This window comes from Microcaecilia unicolor, chromosome 7 (genome assembly GCF_901765095.1).
Source record: "Microcaecilia unicolor chromosome 7, aMicUni1.1, whole genome shotgun sequence".
Taxonomy (NCBI): Eukaryota; Metazoa; Chordata; class Amphibia; order Gymnophiona; family Siphonopidae; genus Microcaecilia; species Microcaecilia unicolor.
The window spans coordinates 42,543,033-42,564,141 of NC_044037.1; the positions used below are offsets into that span (position 1 = coordinate 42,543,033).

The following is a 21,109-nucleotide window of genomic DNA, read 5'->3' on the forward strand; positions in this document are numbered from 1 at the left end:
TCCTCCAAAACTAGTCCCACGCAATGAGTAGTTGCTAATCTGCAATGAGGGTATTCTGTAGAGGGGAAGGTAAATGCAGCCACACTTGTGGTGATATCATCCATGATGTATCCACTGTGCTGGAGCTTTCCTCCAGCTGAAGAGGAACCTTTTTGCCTCCTCCTAAGCGTACACCGACCTTCCCGTGCTGGTAGTACTCCTTCCTGCCATCAGACTGTCTCATAGTCAAGTAGGTGAAATATATCACGAAGATGTCAAGGGGAAGGAGGGTGAGAAACTCTGCCCCCCCCCCCCCCCGTTACAGGTAAACAACTATGCTTTCTCCACAGACAAGCAAGGAGCGTGCAGGCACATTTGTGGTAAGTCCTTGTGGATGAGTGGAAGGAAAACTAGTAAGCAAAAAGACTGTGGAGAGCAGCTTGTCCGAAGGCACTGTCCATAGCAGAGGCCACCTCAAGGCAATAGTGCTTGGTAAAGATATAATAGATGACCATATGGCAGTTCTTCAAATGTCAGTGATGGCAGTGGCCCTGAGGTTGACACCAAGGCTGCTGTGGCTTGGAGCACATGGGGCCCCACTTTGGGTGGGGTGGAGCTGTATGCTTGACAGTAACAGAAGGAGATATAGTGGTGGAAATAAGTATTTGATCCCTTGCTGATTTTGTAAGTTTGCCCACTGACAAAGACATGAGCAGCCCATAATTGAAGGGTAGGTTATTGGTAACAGTGAGAGATAGCACATCACAAATTAAATCCGGAAAATCACATTGTGGAAAGTATATGAATTTATTTGCATTCTGCAGAGGGAAATAAGTATTTGATCCCCCACCAACCAGTAAGAGATCTGGCCCCTACAGACCAGGTAGATGCTCCAAATCAACTCGTTACCTGCATGACAGACAGCTGTCGGCAATGGTCACCTGTATGAAAGACACCTGTCCACAGACTCAGTGAATCAGTCAGACTCTAACCTCTACAAAATGGCCAAGAGCAAGGAGCTGTCTAAGGATGTCAGGGACAAGATCATACATCTGCACAAGGCTGGAATGGGCTACAAAACCATCAGTAAGACGCTGGGCGAGAAGGAGACAACTGTTGGTGCCATAGTAAGAAAATGGAAGAAGTACAAAATGACTGTCAATCGACAAAGATCTGGGGCTCCACGCAAAATCTCACCTCGTGGGGTATCCTTGATCATGAGGAAGGTTAGAAATCAGCCTACAACTACAAGGGGGGAACTTGTCAATGATCTCAAGGCAGCTGGGACCACTGTCACCACGAAAACCATTGGTAACACATTACGACATAACGGATTGCAATCCTGCAGTGCCCGCAAGGTCCCCCTGCTCCGGAAGGCACATGTGACGGCCCGTCTGAAGTTTGCCAGTGAACACCTGGATGATGCCGAGAGTGATTGGGAGAAGGTGCTGTGGTCAGATGAGACAAAAATTGAGCTCTTTGGCATGAACTCAACTCGCCGTGTTTGGAGGAAGAGAAATGCTGCCTATGACCCAAAGAACACCGTCCCCACTGTCAAGCATGGAGGTGGAAATGTTATGTTTTGGGGGTGTTTCTCTGCTAAGGGCACAGGACTACTTCACCGCATCAATGGGAGAATGGATGGGGCCATGTACCGTACAATTCTGAGTGACAACCTCCTTCCCTCCGCCAGGGCCTTAAAAATGGGTCGTGGCTGGGTCTTCCAGCACGACAATGACCCAAAACATACAGCCAAGGCAACAAAGGAGTGGCTCAGGAAGAAGCACATTAGGGTCATGGAGTGGCCTAGCCAGTCACCAGACCTTAATCCCATTGAAAACTTATGGAGGGAGCTGAAGCTGCGAGTTGCCAAGCGACAGCCCAGAACTCTTAATGATTTAGAGATGATCTGCAAAGAGGAGTGGACCAAAATTCCTCCTGACATGTGTGCAAACCTCATCATCAACTACAGAAGACGTCTGACCGCTGTGCTTGCCAACAAGGGTTTTGCCACCAAGTATTAGGTCTTGTTTGCCAGAGGGATTAAATACTTATTTCCCTCTGCAGAATGCAAATAAATTCATATACTTTCCACAATGTGATTTTCCGGATTTAATTTGTGATGTGCTATCTCTCACTGTTACCAATAACCTACCCTTCAATTATGGGCTGCTCATGTCTTTGTCAGTGGGCAAACTTACAAAATCAGCAAGGGATCAAATACTTATTTCCACCACTGTACAGTCCAAAACCCAGTCAGAAATGGTGCATTTGGAGGTTGGAGAGCTGGGATTATTTGGATGATGGTAGCAAAAATTTGAGAGGCATAGCGAGAGACCTCTGTGGCTTTCAAATAAAAGGAAGTACCCTGTAGCAGTCCAGGGAGTGAAGGCTTTTGTCTGCTGTGGATGCATGTAGAGCTAGGAAAAAGGTTGGACAATGGACTGGTGGAGATGGAAATTGGAGACAACCTTGGGAATGAGCCTGGGGTGGGTGTGGAGTAGAACTCTATTGAGGAAAAATTGCAAGTAGGCCAGGTAGGTGACAAAGGCTTGCAGCTTGCTGACTCATTTTGCAGACATGATAGAGACTAAAAATACAGTGTTCGAAGTGAGATGCTTGAGGGTAGCCTGGCCAAGATATTTGAAGAGCACTAGAATGAGTTGATCAAAGATAAGGTTGAGGCCCCACCCTGGTGCTAGTGGTCAGTGAGGAGGATTGAGATTGTTGAGGCAAGAGAATGACAGGAGACAGGTTTGTCATTGATTAAATAATGATAGGCTGGAATGACTTAGAGATGGACATGAATGGAGTTATTCTTGAGTCCAGAATGAGAGAGCTGCAGGAGTTAAATCAGGATCTAGGATAGGGGACATGTTAGGGAATCTATGTTGGCAGAGGCAGCCCAGTGGGAGAAATGGGATTGTTTGACTTGGCGAGGTCTTTTGGATGGCAGATTTTCTGGCTGCTAAAAGGACATCTCTAATGTCCGGAGAGACAGTGGAAGGCAGTTTAGGAGGGTGTGATTCATCTCTGGCTGCTCACTCTCCAAGCAGTAACGGAGAGATTGTTGAGGTCAGGATGATCCAGCACAAATCCACCAAGGTGGAGAACACTAAAATCCCACGGAAATAATAGCAGCAGAAAAAAAGTGGGAAATCAACCATGGACTCCAGAAACGAAAAGGACAACCTAGATTTTTTAGAGAAGATTTATTGATAAAAAGACTCAACCAGCACTGTGTTTCGGCTTCAGTCTTCTTCAGGAGTCTGTCGGTTACAACTAGGTGGTAAAAATCTTCAATGTGGTATCTTTCAATACAAAAAATACAAAGGGAAGGTCTTGAAAAAGACTATAGAAAAAATATATAGAAGATCTGTCAGTCCCCTAAATGTATGGCTTGTTACTGATAGACTCCTGAAGCAGGCCACCACAAGACAATTTGTGAAGTCTGTGCACCAAGGCTAGGCCAAAGGGGAGGACTTGTTACTAGAAAGGACAACTGAGAAATTTGGAGTGTAAGAAGCACCAGTGCTGGGGGTGGATTGAAGATGTGAGTATAGGCGTCCTTGAGCTCTAGGGACAGCATCATAGTTATGGAGTTCAATCAGAACTTCTCTTTCTGGGAAGGAGATCTAAGATGGCGTTGCTCTGCTAGGACGCTCTGAACCTCATTCCCGTTGAGATGCCTAAACGAAGAGGGAGAGTAGCGGGCAGAGCTTCCCCGCTTCCACCCCCAACATTGGGTCTAATTGACCGCTACATGAGACCAAGAGCAGCTGTACCTGATGGCGGAATGCCTCCGATAGGGAACGCCAGTGAACGAGAGATTTTGGCTTCCCCCGGACTCGAAACAACACTGAGCTCCGCTACACGCACTCCCCCGCCTCAACCGCTCGGCGCGAGTTCATTCCTCCTTGACCCGACGGGGTCTCCCTCGGAAGGAGTAGGAGACCCGGAAGAACTTCGGGGTGAAGTTTCTTTTTCATTGGAGGACGGAATGGAGGGCAGTTTGCCCATATCGACGCTGAGCGATTGGGAGAGACGAATGTAAAGTCTTCAGCAAGGTTTGATTTTCCTACTGAATTAGTGACTAAACCAAAAGATGTGACTTTAGATTCCCTGTGGGATTTGATGTCTAACCTGGGACAATTTTTTCTTAAACAATTTAATGAGGTTTTACCTAAGGTGAATAACATTGAAAGTGGTTTGCAAAAACAAGAGGAAGAGATTAAAGTTTTAAATGAAAAAATGGAGAAAACTGATCAAAAAGTTAAGAACTTGGAAACGCAACAAACTACGATGATAAAGGACTTAATAAATCTTAGGCAAAAAATGGAGGTTTTTGATAATTATACTAAGAATCATAACTTAAGATTTGTTAACTTTCTTAGGTTACAAAATATTCTTCCACTTGAGATGTTGAAACGTTATTTCCTTGAAAATTTGAATATTTTGGAAAAAGATTTTCCACCTTTTTCTCAAGTTTATTATATCCCAGAAAAAAACACGAATCCAGAACTTGAAAAACCTATTGATGTTTCCCTTTTGCTTGAGACCTCTGATTCTGAATTGGCTACAGCTGCCACCTTGGTGGCAACTGTCGCATTGATGCCTGACAAGAATTGGATTTTCCGTTTGTTTTTCCGTAATAAGGATAAACCCTTTTTGGGTTTTAAAGTAATGCTATTTCCTGATGTCTCCAAGGAGACGAGACGACGGAGGAAACAATTTTTGCTCCTTAAGCCTGGGGTTCTGCACTTGGGGGGTACCTTTTTTTCTAAGATACCCCTGCAAGTGCATAATTAGGCTGAGGGGAAAAAAGTATGTGTTTACTGAACCTGGACATTTGTCTTCGCTAATCGCCTCAGCTAAGATGGAGAAGCATTAAAGATAATCTACAGTTTCCTAGTAGAGAAAGATTTCCTTGTATTAGTTCCTGAGTTATAGTTCTCTCTAAATTTAAATTCTTGGATCTCCAATTATGGACTTGAGAGTCTTATATTGTTGAAAGAGTAAAGATTTATTTCCTCTTTCTTATTTTTTCTTTTTCCTGTTTAAAAATTATCTGTTAACAGACTCTTTCCTAAACAAGATGCTTTCTTGTAAAAATTGTTTAAATGAATAAATAATAAATTAAAAAAAAAAAAAAAGAACTTCTCTTTCTGGAGAAATCTAAGCTCCTATGGGTTGAGGATGAGGCAAATCCTCTTTCTGATTTCTTCAGAATGAGGAGGAATCAGGAATAGACTCCATTGCCTCTCTGGTTTGGAGTTACTTCTGCTGTTGCACCACTGTATAAGTTGTCGTGTTCCTCAGCTAGCAGAGGAATGTGTTGTCAAGCTATTTCGGAAGGGGGCTGGAACAGAGCTTGGGGGCTGGAGGTAGATGAGCTTATATCCTTGTTGTACGATACTGAGGACCCATCAGTTGATCTTGATGGCAGGCCAAATATTACTGAAGTGGAGGAGCCTACCCCTCACTGGCAAGGGGTCAAAAGGCAGCATTCTGTTTGAGGGGAGCGGTCATTATTGCATTGATGACTTATGCTCCTGGGGTCTTTGCTTTTGGGAATAAGATTAGGTGGGTTGCTGTTGGAAGGACAGTCTGGTGTATCTGGAGAATCTCTTATGAAGATAATTTTGTTGGAAAAATTGTAGATGGTAGAGTCTGTGGTTGGAGGATTATAGTGCTTTCCAGAATTGTGTGGACTGGGATGGATTGGGATGACAGTTCTCTGATGATGGCGCGGTTGTCCTTGACATGTGCAGTAGTATCTTTAACTTGTTCCTGAACAGATTGTCCCTGAGGCAGGGAGTGTCCTCCAGGCAGTTGTGCAGCTCATCCCTGAGGTCTGAGGCCTTAAGCCATGCTAGTTGGTGGGCAATAATGGTTATTCTGAAGCTCCAGAGGAGGTATCAAAGGCATTGCATGCTGTAATGATTAGATGACAGGTAGATTCCTGAAGGGCAATTTACAGCTGAGATGAGGAACTGTCCAAGTCAGTCCCAAAGTTCAGAGGAGCATCCTCCAGTTTGGCACAGGAAGAAATGCTGGTAGTATAGGATCTGAATCTGATGAGCAACTTTCTTGAGGGAGAGCATAGTGGACTGATACATTATCCTGCTGACATTGTCAAGGGTATTGGGCTCTTTCCTGGAAGGGTGCAGAAATATGTCTGGGGGGGATTTACTTAACCATGGATTCATAGACCATGGAGTGGTGAGATAGTTGCATGTGGTCATGGCCCGGGACTTTATGTACTTTATATTTGAGCTCCAGGCACCAAGAGGTGGGCTGTGCCAAGAAAGGGGTCTGCCAAATATTAAGTTGTAGGTCCTTCAGGATCTGGTGCATGGGCAGCACGAGCATGTCTTTAGGCATCCTGCAAGCTTTGAGGAAGGCAGAAAAGTCCTTGCAGTCCATGGGAGCTTGAAAAGTTCCAAGGTCTAGGACTTTAGGGGAGTTTCTGCAGGAACTGAGAATAACAGTAGTCCTCCTGCTGGCTGTTATGTCCTTGGGAGGAGGCGAGGGTTGTCTTGGGCAAGGGAGCCCTCATCTGCTTCTTCCTAGGATGTGCCCTTACCACCTCCCTGTGGGAATAAGAAGGAAGAGGAGTAGGAATAGTGAGTTTCAAGGGAGGTGGGAGGGTGAGGGGGAAAGTTCATCCTACAATGGTGCCTGTGTGATCTCAATGGCTGGGGATGCACTCTGCAGGGATGTGCCAGAAAGGAGGGATGCAGTGTCCTGAACAAATTTCTGTATCAAGGAAAGGAGGGCTCCATGCATGTCAGGCCTCTGTGCTGCTGTGGGAGGAGCTACTGGGCAGCTTTTGCAACTGGCACTACCAGTTCTGATGAGAGGAGGGGCAAGGTGCACAGTGCTTTGAAGGGACGGGCCCCATCATCAGAGTGATGGTGTTTAGCCTCTACACGCATTTTCCCCTTATCCTTGGGTTTCTTGTAGTCCTTCATGTAGCTAGCCTGTGTAGGGCATTGGGTAGAAGCTTCCGATGAAGGTTGCAGAGCTTTCGCAGCTAAGTGGGTGAAGCCATGGTGATCATGGGCAGACCATGTGTGATGTGAAGGTCCCTTGGATGCCACCAGATAACAGAGCAGTGTGGGGGTAGAGCAGTGGCTCGAGAGCTATGAGCCTTGTGTTGTTGCTGCCCCTGCTGCCTGCGGAATGGAGATTGCCTTCAGTTGTGTGGGACAGGAGGTGGAAACAGCGTGGTCTTTGGTGTTGTCAGAAGGTGCCATGATTGGGCTAGATGAAGAGATGGCGGTGGCCATGCTGCAGGTAGAACACAGTGGTGGGGCCACGGCTTAGGAACATATGGTCAGTGCCATGGAAGTCACCGGTGGTTGACGGTGAATTGGTACGGAAGGAGTATCGATAGGTCTGTTGATGCAGTGATTTGTAAGTCTTTTGTTGTTCAAGTGACCCACAGATGTGCAGAGAAGGAGAGCTACTACCATTGTGGTGCATGGATAATTCAGACTGAGGGAAGGAGGCAGTTCTACCAATGTGGGAAGACTGGCACATGCTCAGAAGGAGCCAGAACGGTTCCTCTTGAGCTAGAGGAGAGCTCTGGCACAGCAGACCCATCAGGGATGAAGTCACCACAAGTAGGCCTGCATGTTCTCTGCTTGTTTGCAGAGAATTATTCTTACATGCCGTGAGCAGGGGGAGGGGTTATCAGAGAAAGATTGGAGAGTCTGAAGAGGACCAGAGGGATATTAGCAATTAACAGGCATTAATGACACTTGCGTTAACTGCAAGATGCACTCACCACCCCTAATATTAAATCCCATGTTAGGTGTGTAACATGGCACGTTAACGTATTAAAGTCAATGTTAAACACCTAATGCTGTGTAATGAATAGAGACCTAAACGTTTTATAAATGGAGACCTGTTTTTGTTCACATATGGAAGTATATTTAATGTGTCAGTGTTTGGTGTCATTTACTGTTCTAGCATAAGAGGTAAAATAGGTGTCTTTGCAGGATTCTGGCAAAAGTCCTAAAACAGTGAAGAAGTTTCTACCTAAAAGAAAACCGGAGAGAAAAGCATCTGATGAGGATCTTATGTTCAGGAGAAGTAAGTTTCAGATTTTTGTAAGCAAGTTTTACATTTTGCACTAGACACTTAATATTTTATTTGAATTTGCAGAAATAAACCATTTGCATTAAGGTTTTCATTCTCTTTAATGCCATCTTTTTTAATAAAGAAATTGTAAGATTACTGTTAATAGCAACCCCTCTAATAAAGTTGCAATTTTATTTGCAATTTGGCAACTCAGTCTTCTTGCTTTTAATTAAAGAACTTGGCATTTATTTTATTTATTGTACTTGTATCCCACATTTTCCCACCTATTTGCAGGCTCAATGTGGCTTACAAAGGTCTGTTATGGCAGTGCCATAACAGGGAAGAAATACAATTGTTGTAGCAGAGAGATAAAAGAAGACAAGAGGATCTGGTTATGCAGCTGTACAGTGAGACATTCTGAGTAAAGGAGTGTAGAGCTTGTGTTCAAGTAGTTAAGGGTTCTCGTGGTAGGCTTTGTTAAAGAGAGAGGTTTTCAAAGCTTTGCGGAAGTTGTTTAATTCGTGGATCGTTTTCAGGTGAGTTGGTAGTTCATTCCACATCTTCGTACTCATGTAGGAAAAGCTGGACGCATGTGTTAGTTTGTATTTGACCCCTTTACAGCTGTCAGGAAGCATAAACATTTTGTATAAATGGCACTTTTTGCTCTTAAACTGGAGTGGAAAATACCTGGAGCCTAAAATTTAGTAGATGGCAATTGCTTAAGAGGAGCCACAGTCAACCTGGGTCTGAAAGGAGCCATCATGACCCCACCCTAAGTGTTTGTGTGTGTGGGGGGGGGTCCTCTTGCTGTACAATTGAAGAGAAGAGGCTAGAGAGAGAGAGGGCAGGAGAAACACAGCGAGGCTAGGGAGGAGGAGGAAAGGGAGAATAAAGGAAGGTGGAAAGAGCAAAAGTAAAGCCAACTCTTGAAAAATTAGCTTAGAAATCACATTAAGCAGCTAGTCTGGGTCTTATTATGCAGATGTTTGTGCAGACTCAAAACAGCTACTGCACATTAAAACCAGTCAACACAGTAAAAACCTGTTGTAGCTACTTAATTGCAGGTAGGCATGGGAACCAAGCGTGACAGGTAGAATGGAGGCATGGCTGGCTATGACAGGTAGCGTGCGGGTTGGTGCTGTGTTCTAGCTTTCACAATTGCCAATTGTGAGGCTATACTTAATACCACCTCAAGGAGTAGCATTGTGAAGGCATGCTACAGTCCTGTGGCGGTGGTTCTCTCTGTCTGGGCACATCATGCTCTCCCCCACAATCTCTCCCCTCCCTGGCACAAGTAGCACTCCATCCAATCCCCACCAGTGCAACGATCCTCTCCCCCAACAGATCAACCCCTGGGCAGGGCCAGAACCTCCCGGTCGATATATGTGCTAATTCTGACTGTTTGCTGGTTCTGTACACCACCCTGGTAGTTTTGTGATGAAGCATAGTTTATCAAATCCTAAAATGACAATGCATAACACCTAGTGCTAGTACCGTGAGACTACTGCTAGGGGTCATCGCTGCCATTCCTGGAGTCAGATGGGGCAGAAAAGGATGGATACCACTCCTGTCCCATTCCACTACACTACCAGGGAACACCTGAGGGAAAATGGGAGAAGAGGTGTGGAGGATCTGGCCCTGCTTAGAGGGCTTTGATCTGTTGGAGGAATGATTGTAGTGCTGGGAGGGGGAAACCAGCAGTGCTGTAGCTTCATCCTTTTTTTTTTTTGACAGGCTGGGGAATCACATTACATGCATTGGCAGGTACTATAGGTGTACTCATGCTATCTGCATGTCTGTGTCTATGTGTGGTAAATGCAGGATAGATGCTGGGCATGCCCCCTGCATTTAACACACGGGCTTTGTGCGTACCGCACCTTACCTTTTTGCAATTTAGTAGAAGAGCCCTACAGTATTATTCCCTGGCTCCTAAAATTTGTGGCTAATTTCCATGTTGTCCAGGACATTTTCAATAGTGATGTTTAATATTTTGCAGGTACTGCAGCCCTGGAGGAAGATGCACAGATTCTGAAAGTGATTGAAGCCTATTGCACTGGCGCAGGCTTTAATCAGACGCATAGCTCAAGTAAGAGCACAGCAATAGCTCTCTTATTCATACTGCATCTTGCCTTGCCAAGAAATCGGAAGACAATCAGGGTGTTGCTGCATTTCTTTTAAGAGCCAAGGTTATGCAGTGGCATCAAACAGTCTTTGAGATAAGAATGTTTCAGCTACCTAGCGGTTTTCTTTTCATTGTTCATATGTAGCTGAGAAACATTCACTTTCTTTTAAGTTCCTGTTAGCTTGTAAAACACAAAAGCGCTATCAAGGAACGTGTGCATAAAGGAACAGATAATTTGTGTGGCTGTATATCTGAGGCTGATGTTAATCTCATATTGCAATCAGCTTTGGAGAGGAAACTATAGTATCTTTTGATCAAACGTGCTGAACAAGGTACTTCATGAAATTCAGATCAGATTTAACAAGAAAAAAAGAATTGGAAACGTAGATATGTTTTTCTCTTCCTGAGCACCTGTAAAAAATGTACAGAACTGATTTGTTTTTTCATTAAATAATAGTTTTTCAATTTCATGTTTTCTAATTATAAGGAAATGCATTAGTTTCTTTATCTGTTTCCCCCCTCTTTAGTTGTTAAAAGGAGAAAGCTTAGATGGCTCAGGTTTTCTCAGTACAATTTGGGAAGCTTTTGCTCCATTCTTTGACTTCATTCATTGTGCTTTCTCTGCCTAGCTCCAGGTTGATTCTAGTGTAATTTTGGCCCAGATATTTAGTTTTGTTCTTATTGTAGCTAGAAGCCTGTGTACAGTTGAAAATAGGCTGCTAGGACACTTTTTACACAAAGCATTCCTTTCCTGTGCATTTCAAAGAAGCAATACCTGCTAGATTTGTTCAGAATTGAAACGAACCAAAAGGAGTAGCAAAACCAAACAAAAGTGGTGAGAAACATGAGGTTATATGAACAAAACAGCCCAACCAAACTTAATAAGAAAAATCCAGCAGGGAGGCATCATAACGCAAATCAAGTCAGCGATGTGACCTCCTATAGCGCAAAGCTATTCCAGACCTGCAGCACTTCATACATGTTAATCACTTGCCTCCTATGTTGGATTAAACCTTTTAAATTTTTTTTTTTGTTACATTTGTATCCCGCGCTTTTTCCCACTCATGGCAGGCTCAATGCGGCAGGCAATGGAGGGTTAAGTGACTTGCCCAGAGTCACAAGGAGCTGCCTGTGCCGGGAATCGAACTCAGTTCCTCAGTTCCCCAGGACCAAAGTCCACCACCCTAACCACTAGGCCACTAGGCCACTCCTCCTCACTATTATTAAATTTTTACTTTTATATACATTTTCAGTAATTAAAAAATAAAAGAACAGTAACTCCAGTACTTAACAGACACCACAGTAGCACAGCGCATAAGATAAGGCAAAGCTTCCGACGCCCGCTCCAAGGAGATCATTGTGTTTCGGTTCTACAGACCCTGCTTTCGGGGTAATTTATAACTAGGTCGCTGAACACTAAAACATAATGAAAAGATGATAAGAAGCAAAGTTTAAAAGCAGAAAGGTGCCATAATACTAACAAAAGAACCGTCTCGCCACTATGATCAAAAACAGTTCATGAGATTGCAGCAGAGTCATGCAGAATAGTAGAAATACTTACAAATCCTAGCCGCAGCACTTAAGCATAATTTCATGTTGGAGCCTGATGGAACCCAGGATCTTTGGTTTCTGCCAAAACCAAATCTGCAACCAAAATTGGCCACTTGGTTTCTGCAGAAACAGTAAATGAAACTGCCCCCCACTCCATCCCCCTGACCATAAAAGCCCCCTCCCAAGGGTGACTTCCCCCCATCATTCTCGTGCCGCACTTGACCACCTGTAGGCTTTTCCTGGGCCTTCTTTAGTGAAGCCCTGGTGGTCTAGTGCTTTTTTGGGGGCAGGAATAAACCCCACTCGTTCCTGCCCCATGTGCTGCTCCAGTCCAAATGGCTGCCAAGACTTCTCACGGTAGCCTTGCAAGACTGCCGTGGGAGATCCCAGCAGCCATTTTCTAATTGGAACCAGCACATTCAGGAGCAGTCCTTTGCCCATGCTGGTTCCAATCGGAAAATAGCTGCTCGGACCTCCTGTGGCAGTCTTGGCAGCCATTTGGATTGGAGCAGCACATGGGGAAGGAACGAGTGGGGTTCATTCTTGCTCCCTGAAGACACTATTAGACCAGCAGGGCTTCACTAAGGTAGGCCCAGGGGAGGGCCTATGGGGGTGGTCAGGCGCGAAGGAAGAGAGGTTTGGTTTCAACTGAAAATGCACAGGCATTTTCAGCTGAAACACGAACCCGGATTTTGGGTCGGTTTTGGTGCTGAATCTGAAATGGAAACCGAAATTTGGTTAGCCTGTAATGCATGTATGTGTGTAACGTACATGCCGATATTCAGCCTAAGTGCTATTCTGTAAATGTATGTGTATGGGCAGAGCACAGGTTGATTTTCCACTTGCACCATAACTCTGCTATACTAGTGTTCTATAACAAAAGCAAACACCTATGTTCCTTTACAGATTAGTCTCCTTTCAGGCGCCTTCTATAGATTTACCCTGAATCTGAGGCAATGGAGGGTGAAGTGACTTGCTGAAGGTTACAAGGAATGTTGATGGGGAACAGTGGGATTTAAACCCTGCCTCCTTAGGTTCTTAGCCTGCTTTGTTTTTGTTTTGATAAATGGCCTCAAATGTGAGATCCTCACTTTGTTTTTATTTTGTTTTGTTTTTGTTTTTTTTAATTTCTCTTTTATTTGCTTGGGGGGAACAGCTTGCATTTTAGGCTCATTCAAAGATTCCATGCCTCAAGTTTTGCTTCCTGAAGAAGAAAAAATTATTGTGGAAGAGACCAGAAGCAATGGTCAGACTGTGACAGAGGAAAAGTAAGTGACTACATGATATTTTGGTGTCTGTTGTGTCAGAGTCTAGAAGCATTTATGTGGCATGGTTATGTGTCACAGCTTGATGCTAAATAAAATTAAGCGTTTCACCTAGACCCAGACTTCTTGGGTGAGCAGCAACACTCAATGGAATGAATCGTCAATTGTAGCAACCTACACTATTGGCTCGTAGTAAGGCATTTTCATTGTGACAAATTTTGTTCTCGGCTTTCCATGCATGCTAAAGGGTAGCTTTTGCTAACAGGTTACCAGGTGAAATGCAGTGATCCACTATATTTTATGTTTAAATCTTTTTTTTTATTATTATTATTGAATGATCTCAGAATAGATATAACACACAAACATATCTGAAACTTCTAGCAGTCCATTTACATCATTCCATTTTGTATTAGTACAGCAAACAACTTGTTAACATCCCTTTCCCCCTCACCCCCAGTCATATCACAAATTATAATTTAACATTGGCAGAAGGTCTTGACTCGTAACCTCCCACTGTACCCCATAGCTCCCCACCCTACCCAACCCAATCCAATTCCCCCTCTTCCCTCTCAGTACCTTTCCTTACTGTTTTCTACAAGTAGTGGGTGGTCAAATACTCTTTCAAGTTTTATATAAGAATCCTACTTCTACCTTTGGGGGCAGGGCCTGTATGCAAACTTTCCATATGCTCCAAAATGCATATGTGCCTCCATAATAAGTTGTAAGTGAAATGTATTCCTCTAGTGTCAATAGGAGGACGCTGTTTCTTGCGTCCAATATTGCACTATGCATTTCTTCACCACCAAACATGTTTTATGACAAACTATATTTTCAATACGGCTTCCTTATTCTGTGGTAAAGTACTGTATAAGAATGCCTTTTCTAAATCTTAAGTTTTGAAATATTGTTTAAAGTGTTTCACCTGTTACTTATATTGCATTGCTCTTAAACCTTGTTTCTTTTCTAGAAGCTTAGTAGATACAGTATATGCCTTAAGAGATGAGGTCAAAGAATTAAAACAGGTATGTAATTCAAGCCCTTAACCCTAGCTGAGATAATATTTATCACCTCTCAGAACTCATGTGCAACTTTCTTTAAATTAGTTTCCTTATTTTCTAACTCCTCTTACTCTCTTAATTATCTATATGTTCTATTTTTCCTTGTAACGTATGCTGTCTATTAAAATGTTTTATTGACATTGTAATGTAGTATACTATGAGGGGCATAATCGAAAGGGGCGCCCAAGTTTTCCTGAGGATGTCCTCGCAGGACGTCCGGGCGAAGGGGCGGAGAAACCCATATTATTGAAACAAGGTGGGCGTCCATCTTTTGTTTCGATAATACGGTCGGGGACGCCCAAATCTTGACATTTAGGTCGTCCCTAGAGATGGTCATCATTACACTTGGTCGTTTATGATTTTTGGCGATAATGAAAACTAAGGATGCCCATCTCAGAAACGACCGAATGTAAGCCCTTTGGTCATGGGAGGAGCCAGCATTCCAGAAAAGCTCCCAGGTACATAGTTCCCTTACCTTGTGTGCTGAGCCACCCAACCCCCCCCCCCAAACCCATTGCCCACAACTGTACACAACTACTATAGCCCTTATGGGTGAAGGGAGCACCTAGATGTGAGTACAGTGGGTTTCTGGTGGGTTTTGAAGGGCTCACATTTACCATCACAAGTGTAACAGGTAGGGGGGGGAAGGGCCTGGGTCCGCCTGCCTGAAGTGCCCTGCACCCCCTAAAACTGCTCCAGGGACCTGCATACTGCTGTCATGGAGCTGGGTATGATATTTGAGGCTGGCAAAAAATATTAAAAAAAAAACTTTTTTTGAGGGTGGGAGAGGGTTAGTGACCACTGGGGGAGTAAGGGGAGGTGATCCCCGATTCCCTCCGGTGGTCATCTGGTCAGTTCGGGTACCTTTTTGTGGCTTAGTCCTAAGAAAAAAAGGACCAGGTAAAGTCGTCCAAGTGTTCGTCAGGGACGCCCTTTTTTTTCCATTATGGGTCGAGGACGTCCATGTGTTAGGCACGCCCAAGTCCTGCCTTCGCTACGCCTCCGACACGCCCCTGGGAACTTTGGTCATCCCTGCAACGGAAAGCTGTTGGGGACGCCCAAAATCGACTTTCCATTATACCGATTTGGGCGACCCTGTGAGAAGGACGCCCATCTTGCAATTTGTGTCGAAAGATGGGCGTCCTTCTCTTTCGAAAATAAGCCTGTATGCCATACTTTGTACTATTATTTGAATATTTTAACTGCTGTAATTGTCTATTGCTTATGTTTGATCTATTCTTACTGTACACCGCCTGGAGTGAATTCCTTCAAAACGGCGGTAAAAAAAATCCTAATAAATAAATAATAAATATATTCAGCTTGCTATTCTTAGCATTGCCAAGTAGAGGTTAGATATTGCATTATACATCCCTTCTCAATAAATTGCTCTCCTTAGATTATAGCTGTCTGTGCTTTAACAACCTGATCAGTTCTAACACCACCACTTCACAAGTGCTGGTGTAGACGCGTGTATTGGATGCGTGCAGGTTCAGTTTTCAGCGCACCTGCAAAGAAGGCTTTTTTTTTGGCCGAAAATGGACGTGTGGCAAAATGAAAATTGGCGTGCATCCATTTTGGGCCTGAGACCTTACTGCCACCCATTGACTTAGCGGTAAGGTCTCATGTGTTAACCGAGCAGTAATCATCAGTACGCGTACAATGCCGATTACAGCCCAGGCCACGTGGTAGCCGGGCAGTAGTTCCAAATTGGCATTCGTTGGACGCGCATAGGCGCTTATCCAGCTTATAATCGAAAGTGATCGCCGGCCATTTCCCGACACAAATCGGGAGATGGCCGGCGATTTCGGAAAAGCGGCGAAATCGGTATAATCGAAAGCTGCGTTTTTGACAGCATCACCGCTTTCCCGTCGCCTCGCCGGCGAAAGTTCAAAGGGGCGTGTCGCCGGCTAAGGGAAGGCGGGACATGGGCGGGCGTGGGCGTGGCTACCAGATGGCCGGCTTTCGCCGATAATGGAAAAAAAACCCCGGTGATAAGCAGTATTTCGCCAGGTTTACTTGGTCCTTTTATTTTCACGACCAAGCCTCAAAAAGGTGCCCCAACTGACCAGATGACCACTGGAGGGAATAGGGGATGACCTCCCATACTCCCCCAGTGGTCACCAACCCCCTCCCACACTAAAAAAATAAAATTAAAAACCTTTTTTGCCAGCCTGTATGCCAGCCTCAAATGCTGTTCCCACCTCCCTGAAGGCAGAATGTGTTCTATCCTCCGACAGCCTTTCCCTGGTTGTGATGTGGCTCTCGGGTGAGTGTGATACCTTTTCTGTTAGGTGCACTGCAGAGTCACATCAGCAATGCATTGTGGTGGGTGTAGGGTACTGGGCTGTACTCCCATGGTGCTTTTCCCCCTGCTAACTGGGTCAGAGTGTGCCCTGTTTTACTTCCGTTAGTCCATGAGGTAGTGGCCTTGTTTGTAAGCCAGTTTTAGATCCCTTTCATGTGTTAGCCACGTTAGAGAACTTAGTTCTTCCCTTGAATGTGGCTGAAAGAGGGCATTGTACACCATTCTGTCAGCTCTGACCTACTGCTAATCTCAGTACCAGGAAGACTCTTTGCCACTGGGGCACAACCTCTGATCTGCAGTTAACTGTGAGTAAATGTGCTTATTCAAATAAAGGACTTTTTCAAAGAGATTAGTGTTCAGGTGTCAACTGGTGTGGCAAGCTTATACAGCAGCAACAAGTCCTGTCCCTGGAGCACTTTTAGTGGGTACCGCAGTGAACTTAAGGCAGGCGGACCCAGACCCATCCCACCTCCCCCACCTGTAACACTTGTGCTGGTAATGGGAGCCCTCCAAATCCCACTGTACCCACATGTCTAGGGTGCCCAGTTGGTGTCCTGGCATGTCAGGGGGACCAGTGCGCTACAAATGCTGGCTCCTCCCACGACCAAATGGCTTGGATTTCGCTGGGTTGGAGATCGCCGGTATTTTTTTTCATTATCGCTGAAAAACAAACCCGGCCATCTCAAACCCGGCGAAATCCACGCCATTTGGCCAGGCTAAACCGTGTTATCGAAAAAAAATGGCCGGCCATCTTTTTCAATAATACGGTTCCAGCCAACTGTAGCACCGCCGCCACAATAGATCGCCGGTGACCTACTTGGCCGGCGACGTTCGATTATGCCCCTCCATGTGGCTTAGTAAAAGGGCCCCTGTGATTGATCTATTCAACAAAAACTTAGAAATCAATGGTAAACCAGCTAAAGGGCTTCCAGGCCAACCTAGTCTACTTGCTTCCCCAATACCACGGACTCTGCTTGAGGCTCAGTTTTTTTTTCCCATTTCTCTACTACTGAAATCTGTTCCCTAATGAGAATATCATCTTCCTCCCTTCATTCACAGTGGTTTGTTTAGTCTCTTCAGCCATAAATAGAAAAATATTTTACAAAAATGGTCGTAGGCACTGAGCAACATCAAGGGTTACATTGTATTTTTAAGGTTAAAAAAAAATTGTTTTCTTTTTTTCTCTCCCCCCTCCCTTTTCCAACAGGAGAATAAAAGGATGAAGCAATGTTTGGACGAGGAACAGAAGTCAAGAAAAGAATTAGAAAAGATAGTGAGGCGGCTGTTGAAACAGACAGTTGAGTGTGTCCGAGATGAAACAAGCCACAGTCTTCAGATTTAGTTTAAACACTGGACTAAGCCATTCATGTTCTCTTTTCTTTGGAAGAAGAAATGGTTTGCTTCTTTTCAATCCTTCTTCTCTTTAATTTGTAAAAAGGAACATAAGTTCAATTAGCTGACTTATTTCCATTCAGTAAGAAAATGCAAATGTAGAAAATGACACCTTCAAAACAGTCAGTGAGGAGGGCATTCCAGAAATGGCGTTGAGATGTCGGCACTGGGAAAAATGGTCATGGAGCGCTATTTTATAAAAGGAGCTCCGAGTTGAGCGCCATTTATAGAGTAGTGCTTAGAGCCCATTTCTGTGCCAAACGTTGGGCGCTGGTATTTGTGACAGAGAAAACATGGTGTAAATGCCAGCTCCCAACTCTGGGTATTTTGGTGTGGCAAAGGGAGCTATTGTATAAACCCATGCACAACCTTTCGGAATGCCCCTGCGCTCCCCTGGCCATACCCCCTTTTGAGTTGTGCATTAGAGGATGTAGGTGCGTGAGGGAGATATGCGTTCAAGTATCAGTTATTGCCAATTAAGTGCAACAATTAACATCAATTAATTGCAATTAATTAGCTCATAAGCTAAGATCTGTGCACACATTTTGGTGCCGAAATCCTAGCACCATATATAGAATCCGGGGGGGGGGGTGAATGACTTACAGTTCACAATCTGCAGCAATATTGTGCAAAATTGATTGAATATTTAATCTGCTGATTACTACTCAGAAAAAGATGTCCTGAGGACATTTAGGCACACTTTAAAATACTTTCCTTATTTGGTCATTTGTGTACTTAATTTATTGAATGGAAAAACTAAAGTCAGATTTTAAAGAATGCTTTTAAAATGAACCACTTGTTTTCTGGGAATGACAGACATTTTTTTGACAGCATAATGATTGTTTAACTTTTCAGAACATTTGCTGGTCTTAGAATATACTTGTCATTCTTATATGGACTTATGTGGATTTTTGTGGATTTAATTCATTGGAGTAATTGGTTCTGGAGCTGCTGTGTTGCTGAATGTGCTCAATATTGTACTGGAAAAACTTGACCTCCAGCAACAAGGGGTCTACCAGGTCAGTTAATCGGTGGTTTCCCATGACTTCCTGAGCATGGCTTCCAATGACCTGCTTATAGTAATATATTTTCAATCTCTGAACTTCCATTTATTATCTCATTTTATATTTCTCAGTATGCTATACTGGCATTAGGATGCATATATATATCAACACATATATTATATACATATCTTGAACATATTTTTTGTAATTTCCATTTTTTTTACTGTATTTAGAAAATTTGCAAGTCTTTACAACTTGATCCCAAAAATGTACTGTGATGAACTGCAAGAAGGTGTGCACAATTTTAGAGACAGTGTCCTGCTTTAAAATGAAAATAACCCAAGTCTTTTATGCTGTGACAAAAGAGGATTTGTTCAGAGGTTGCCCTCTTGTAGTAGGAATTTAAGAGCTTATTACAGATGTATATTTTTTAAGCTATATTTTGCATGTATACTGAAAATAGCATAGGATAGATTTTACCACATCTGCGTGACAGGTGTTATACTTTAGGATTCTGTAACATAAGTGCTAACATTTACACGCCCATTACCTGTGTAAATGTTTACAATAATGGCATTTATGCATGAGTGTGCACATATATTCCAGAATTCCACTTAAGTGCTATTCTTTAAATATCCACTTAACTTACATAGCATGTATTTGCGAGGGGGGGGGGGGGGTATACACATGGGTGGAGTTTGGGTAGAGCATGGGCAGGGCTCATATGCTTGTAACTTATACAATACTGTAAGTTATACATGCATCTGCAACTATTAGGTGTTGGCACTTACACCAGCTCAGCCCATATACCTTATTCTCTCGTATATATCCTGCGGATAATACAAGATTTTACATTTTAAAGGGGCGTGCTGCGGGTTATACTTGAGTGCGGGTAATACAAGCTTTTACATGCAGAATGATGAATTTAAACAACAGCTAGATACATATTATAAAAATGTTTAAAGTCATTTTATTTCTGAAATCGCAACAATTCAACATCGCTTCGACTTATGCTGTAAAAAAAAGTGATTAAGGAAATTTTAATAAACATCAAAAATACAATGGAAAGGAAACAAAATGTATTTGTCCTGACATTGGTCAAAATATTTTTAAATCTTCAAAGTATCAGAAAGAAATACAAAAAAAAAAAAGATTTGTTTGTCCTTATGACGTTGGTCAACACATATTTACACTCAGAGGCAAACATAGATTTTGTCATCAGCAGCGAACCGCAAACATAGATTTTGTCATCAGCAGCGAACCCCTCAGGTAAAGTGTCTAATGCAGTCATACATCTTAAAAATGTTTTTTTTTAACAGTCAAGGTTATTCTCATGTCATTAATTGGAACCTCCAGGGTGAGTGTTTCTATTCGTGAAAACATAACATAGAAACGTAGTGGATGATGGTAGATGAAGACCAATATGGTCTATCCAGTCTGACCAGTAGGGTTGCAAGGGCAGTATTTGCCACATAGTGCAGGTTACTTTCCATATGCCTTTGCGTTTTGGAGGTTGCACCTGTCATGCTGTGCAGGTTACTTTCCCCATGGTTTCTTAGAATAAGCACAACAGTAATTTCACAGCTCTTTTGAGTTGAGGTGCTCTAGTCTTGGTTTCCGTCCTCTTACCCTTTAGGGATTCAGAATGTTTAGTTTACACTTTTTTGAATTATATTACTGTTTTTGCCTCCACCATCTCCATCAGGAAGGCATTCCAGTCATCCACTACTCTTTCCATGAAAAGTATTTCCAGAGGTTGCAGCCTCATATCATGTCCTCTAGTTCTAAAACTTCCCCTCATTCGAAAAAAAAGTCTCTTCTCATTTGCATTTTGATGGAGATGCCTTATTCTTCTGGTTGCTTTCCTCTCTACCACTCTAGCCTCTTTCAGGCTTATTTTCGAAAGAGAAGGACACCCATCTTTCGACACAAATCTCAAGATGGGCGTCCTTCTCACAGGGTCGCCCAAATCGGTATAATGGAAAGCCAATTTTGGACGTCCCCAACTGCTTTCCGTCACGGGGATGGCCAAAGTTCCCTGGAGTGTGTCGGAGGCATAGCGAAGGCGGAACTTGAGCGTGCCTAATACATGGACGTCCTCGACCCATAATGGAAAAAAAAGGGCGTCCCTGATGAGCACTTGGACGACTTTACCTGGTCCTGTTTTTCTTATGACCAAGGCACAAAAAGGTGCCCGAACTGACCAGATGACCACCGGAGAGAATCGGGGATGACATCCCCTTACTCCCCCAGTGGTCACTAACCCCCTCCCACCCTAAAAAAAATCTTTAAAAATATTTTGTGCCAGCCTCTATGCCAGCCTCAAATGTCATACTCGGGTTCAT

The 21,109-nt window shown here is 43.7% G+C and overlaps 1 protein-coding gene across 2 annotated transcripts in view; it reads left to right on the forward strand.

Moving 5' to 3' along the window:
- ARHGEF6 (Rac/Cdc42 guanine nucleotide exchange factor 6) overlaps positions 1-19,423 on the forward strand; it is a 94,225-nt gene extending 74,802 nt beyond the window's left edge. For both annotated transcript variants that reach the window (XM_030210111.1, XM_030210112.1), the window contains 5 exons: positions 7,986-8,079; positions 10,064-10,153; positions 12,897-13,008; positions 13,973-14,027; positions 17,576-19,423. In XM_030210111.1, coding sequence (XP_030065971.1) covers positions 7,986-8,079; positions 10,064-10,153; positions 12,897-13,008; positions 13,973-14,027; positions 17,576-17,710 — 486 coding nt within the window. In that variant the 3' untranslated portion in view covers positions 17,711-19,423. The remainder of the gene's footprint in view (positions 1-7,985; positions 8,080-10,063; positions 10,154-12,896; positions 13,009-13,972; positions 14,028-17,575) is intronic.
- Positions 19,424-21,109: the final 1,686 nt, after the last annotated feature.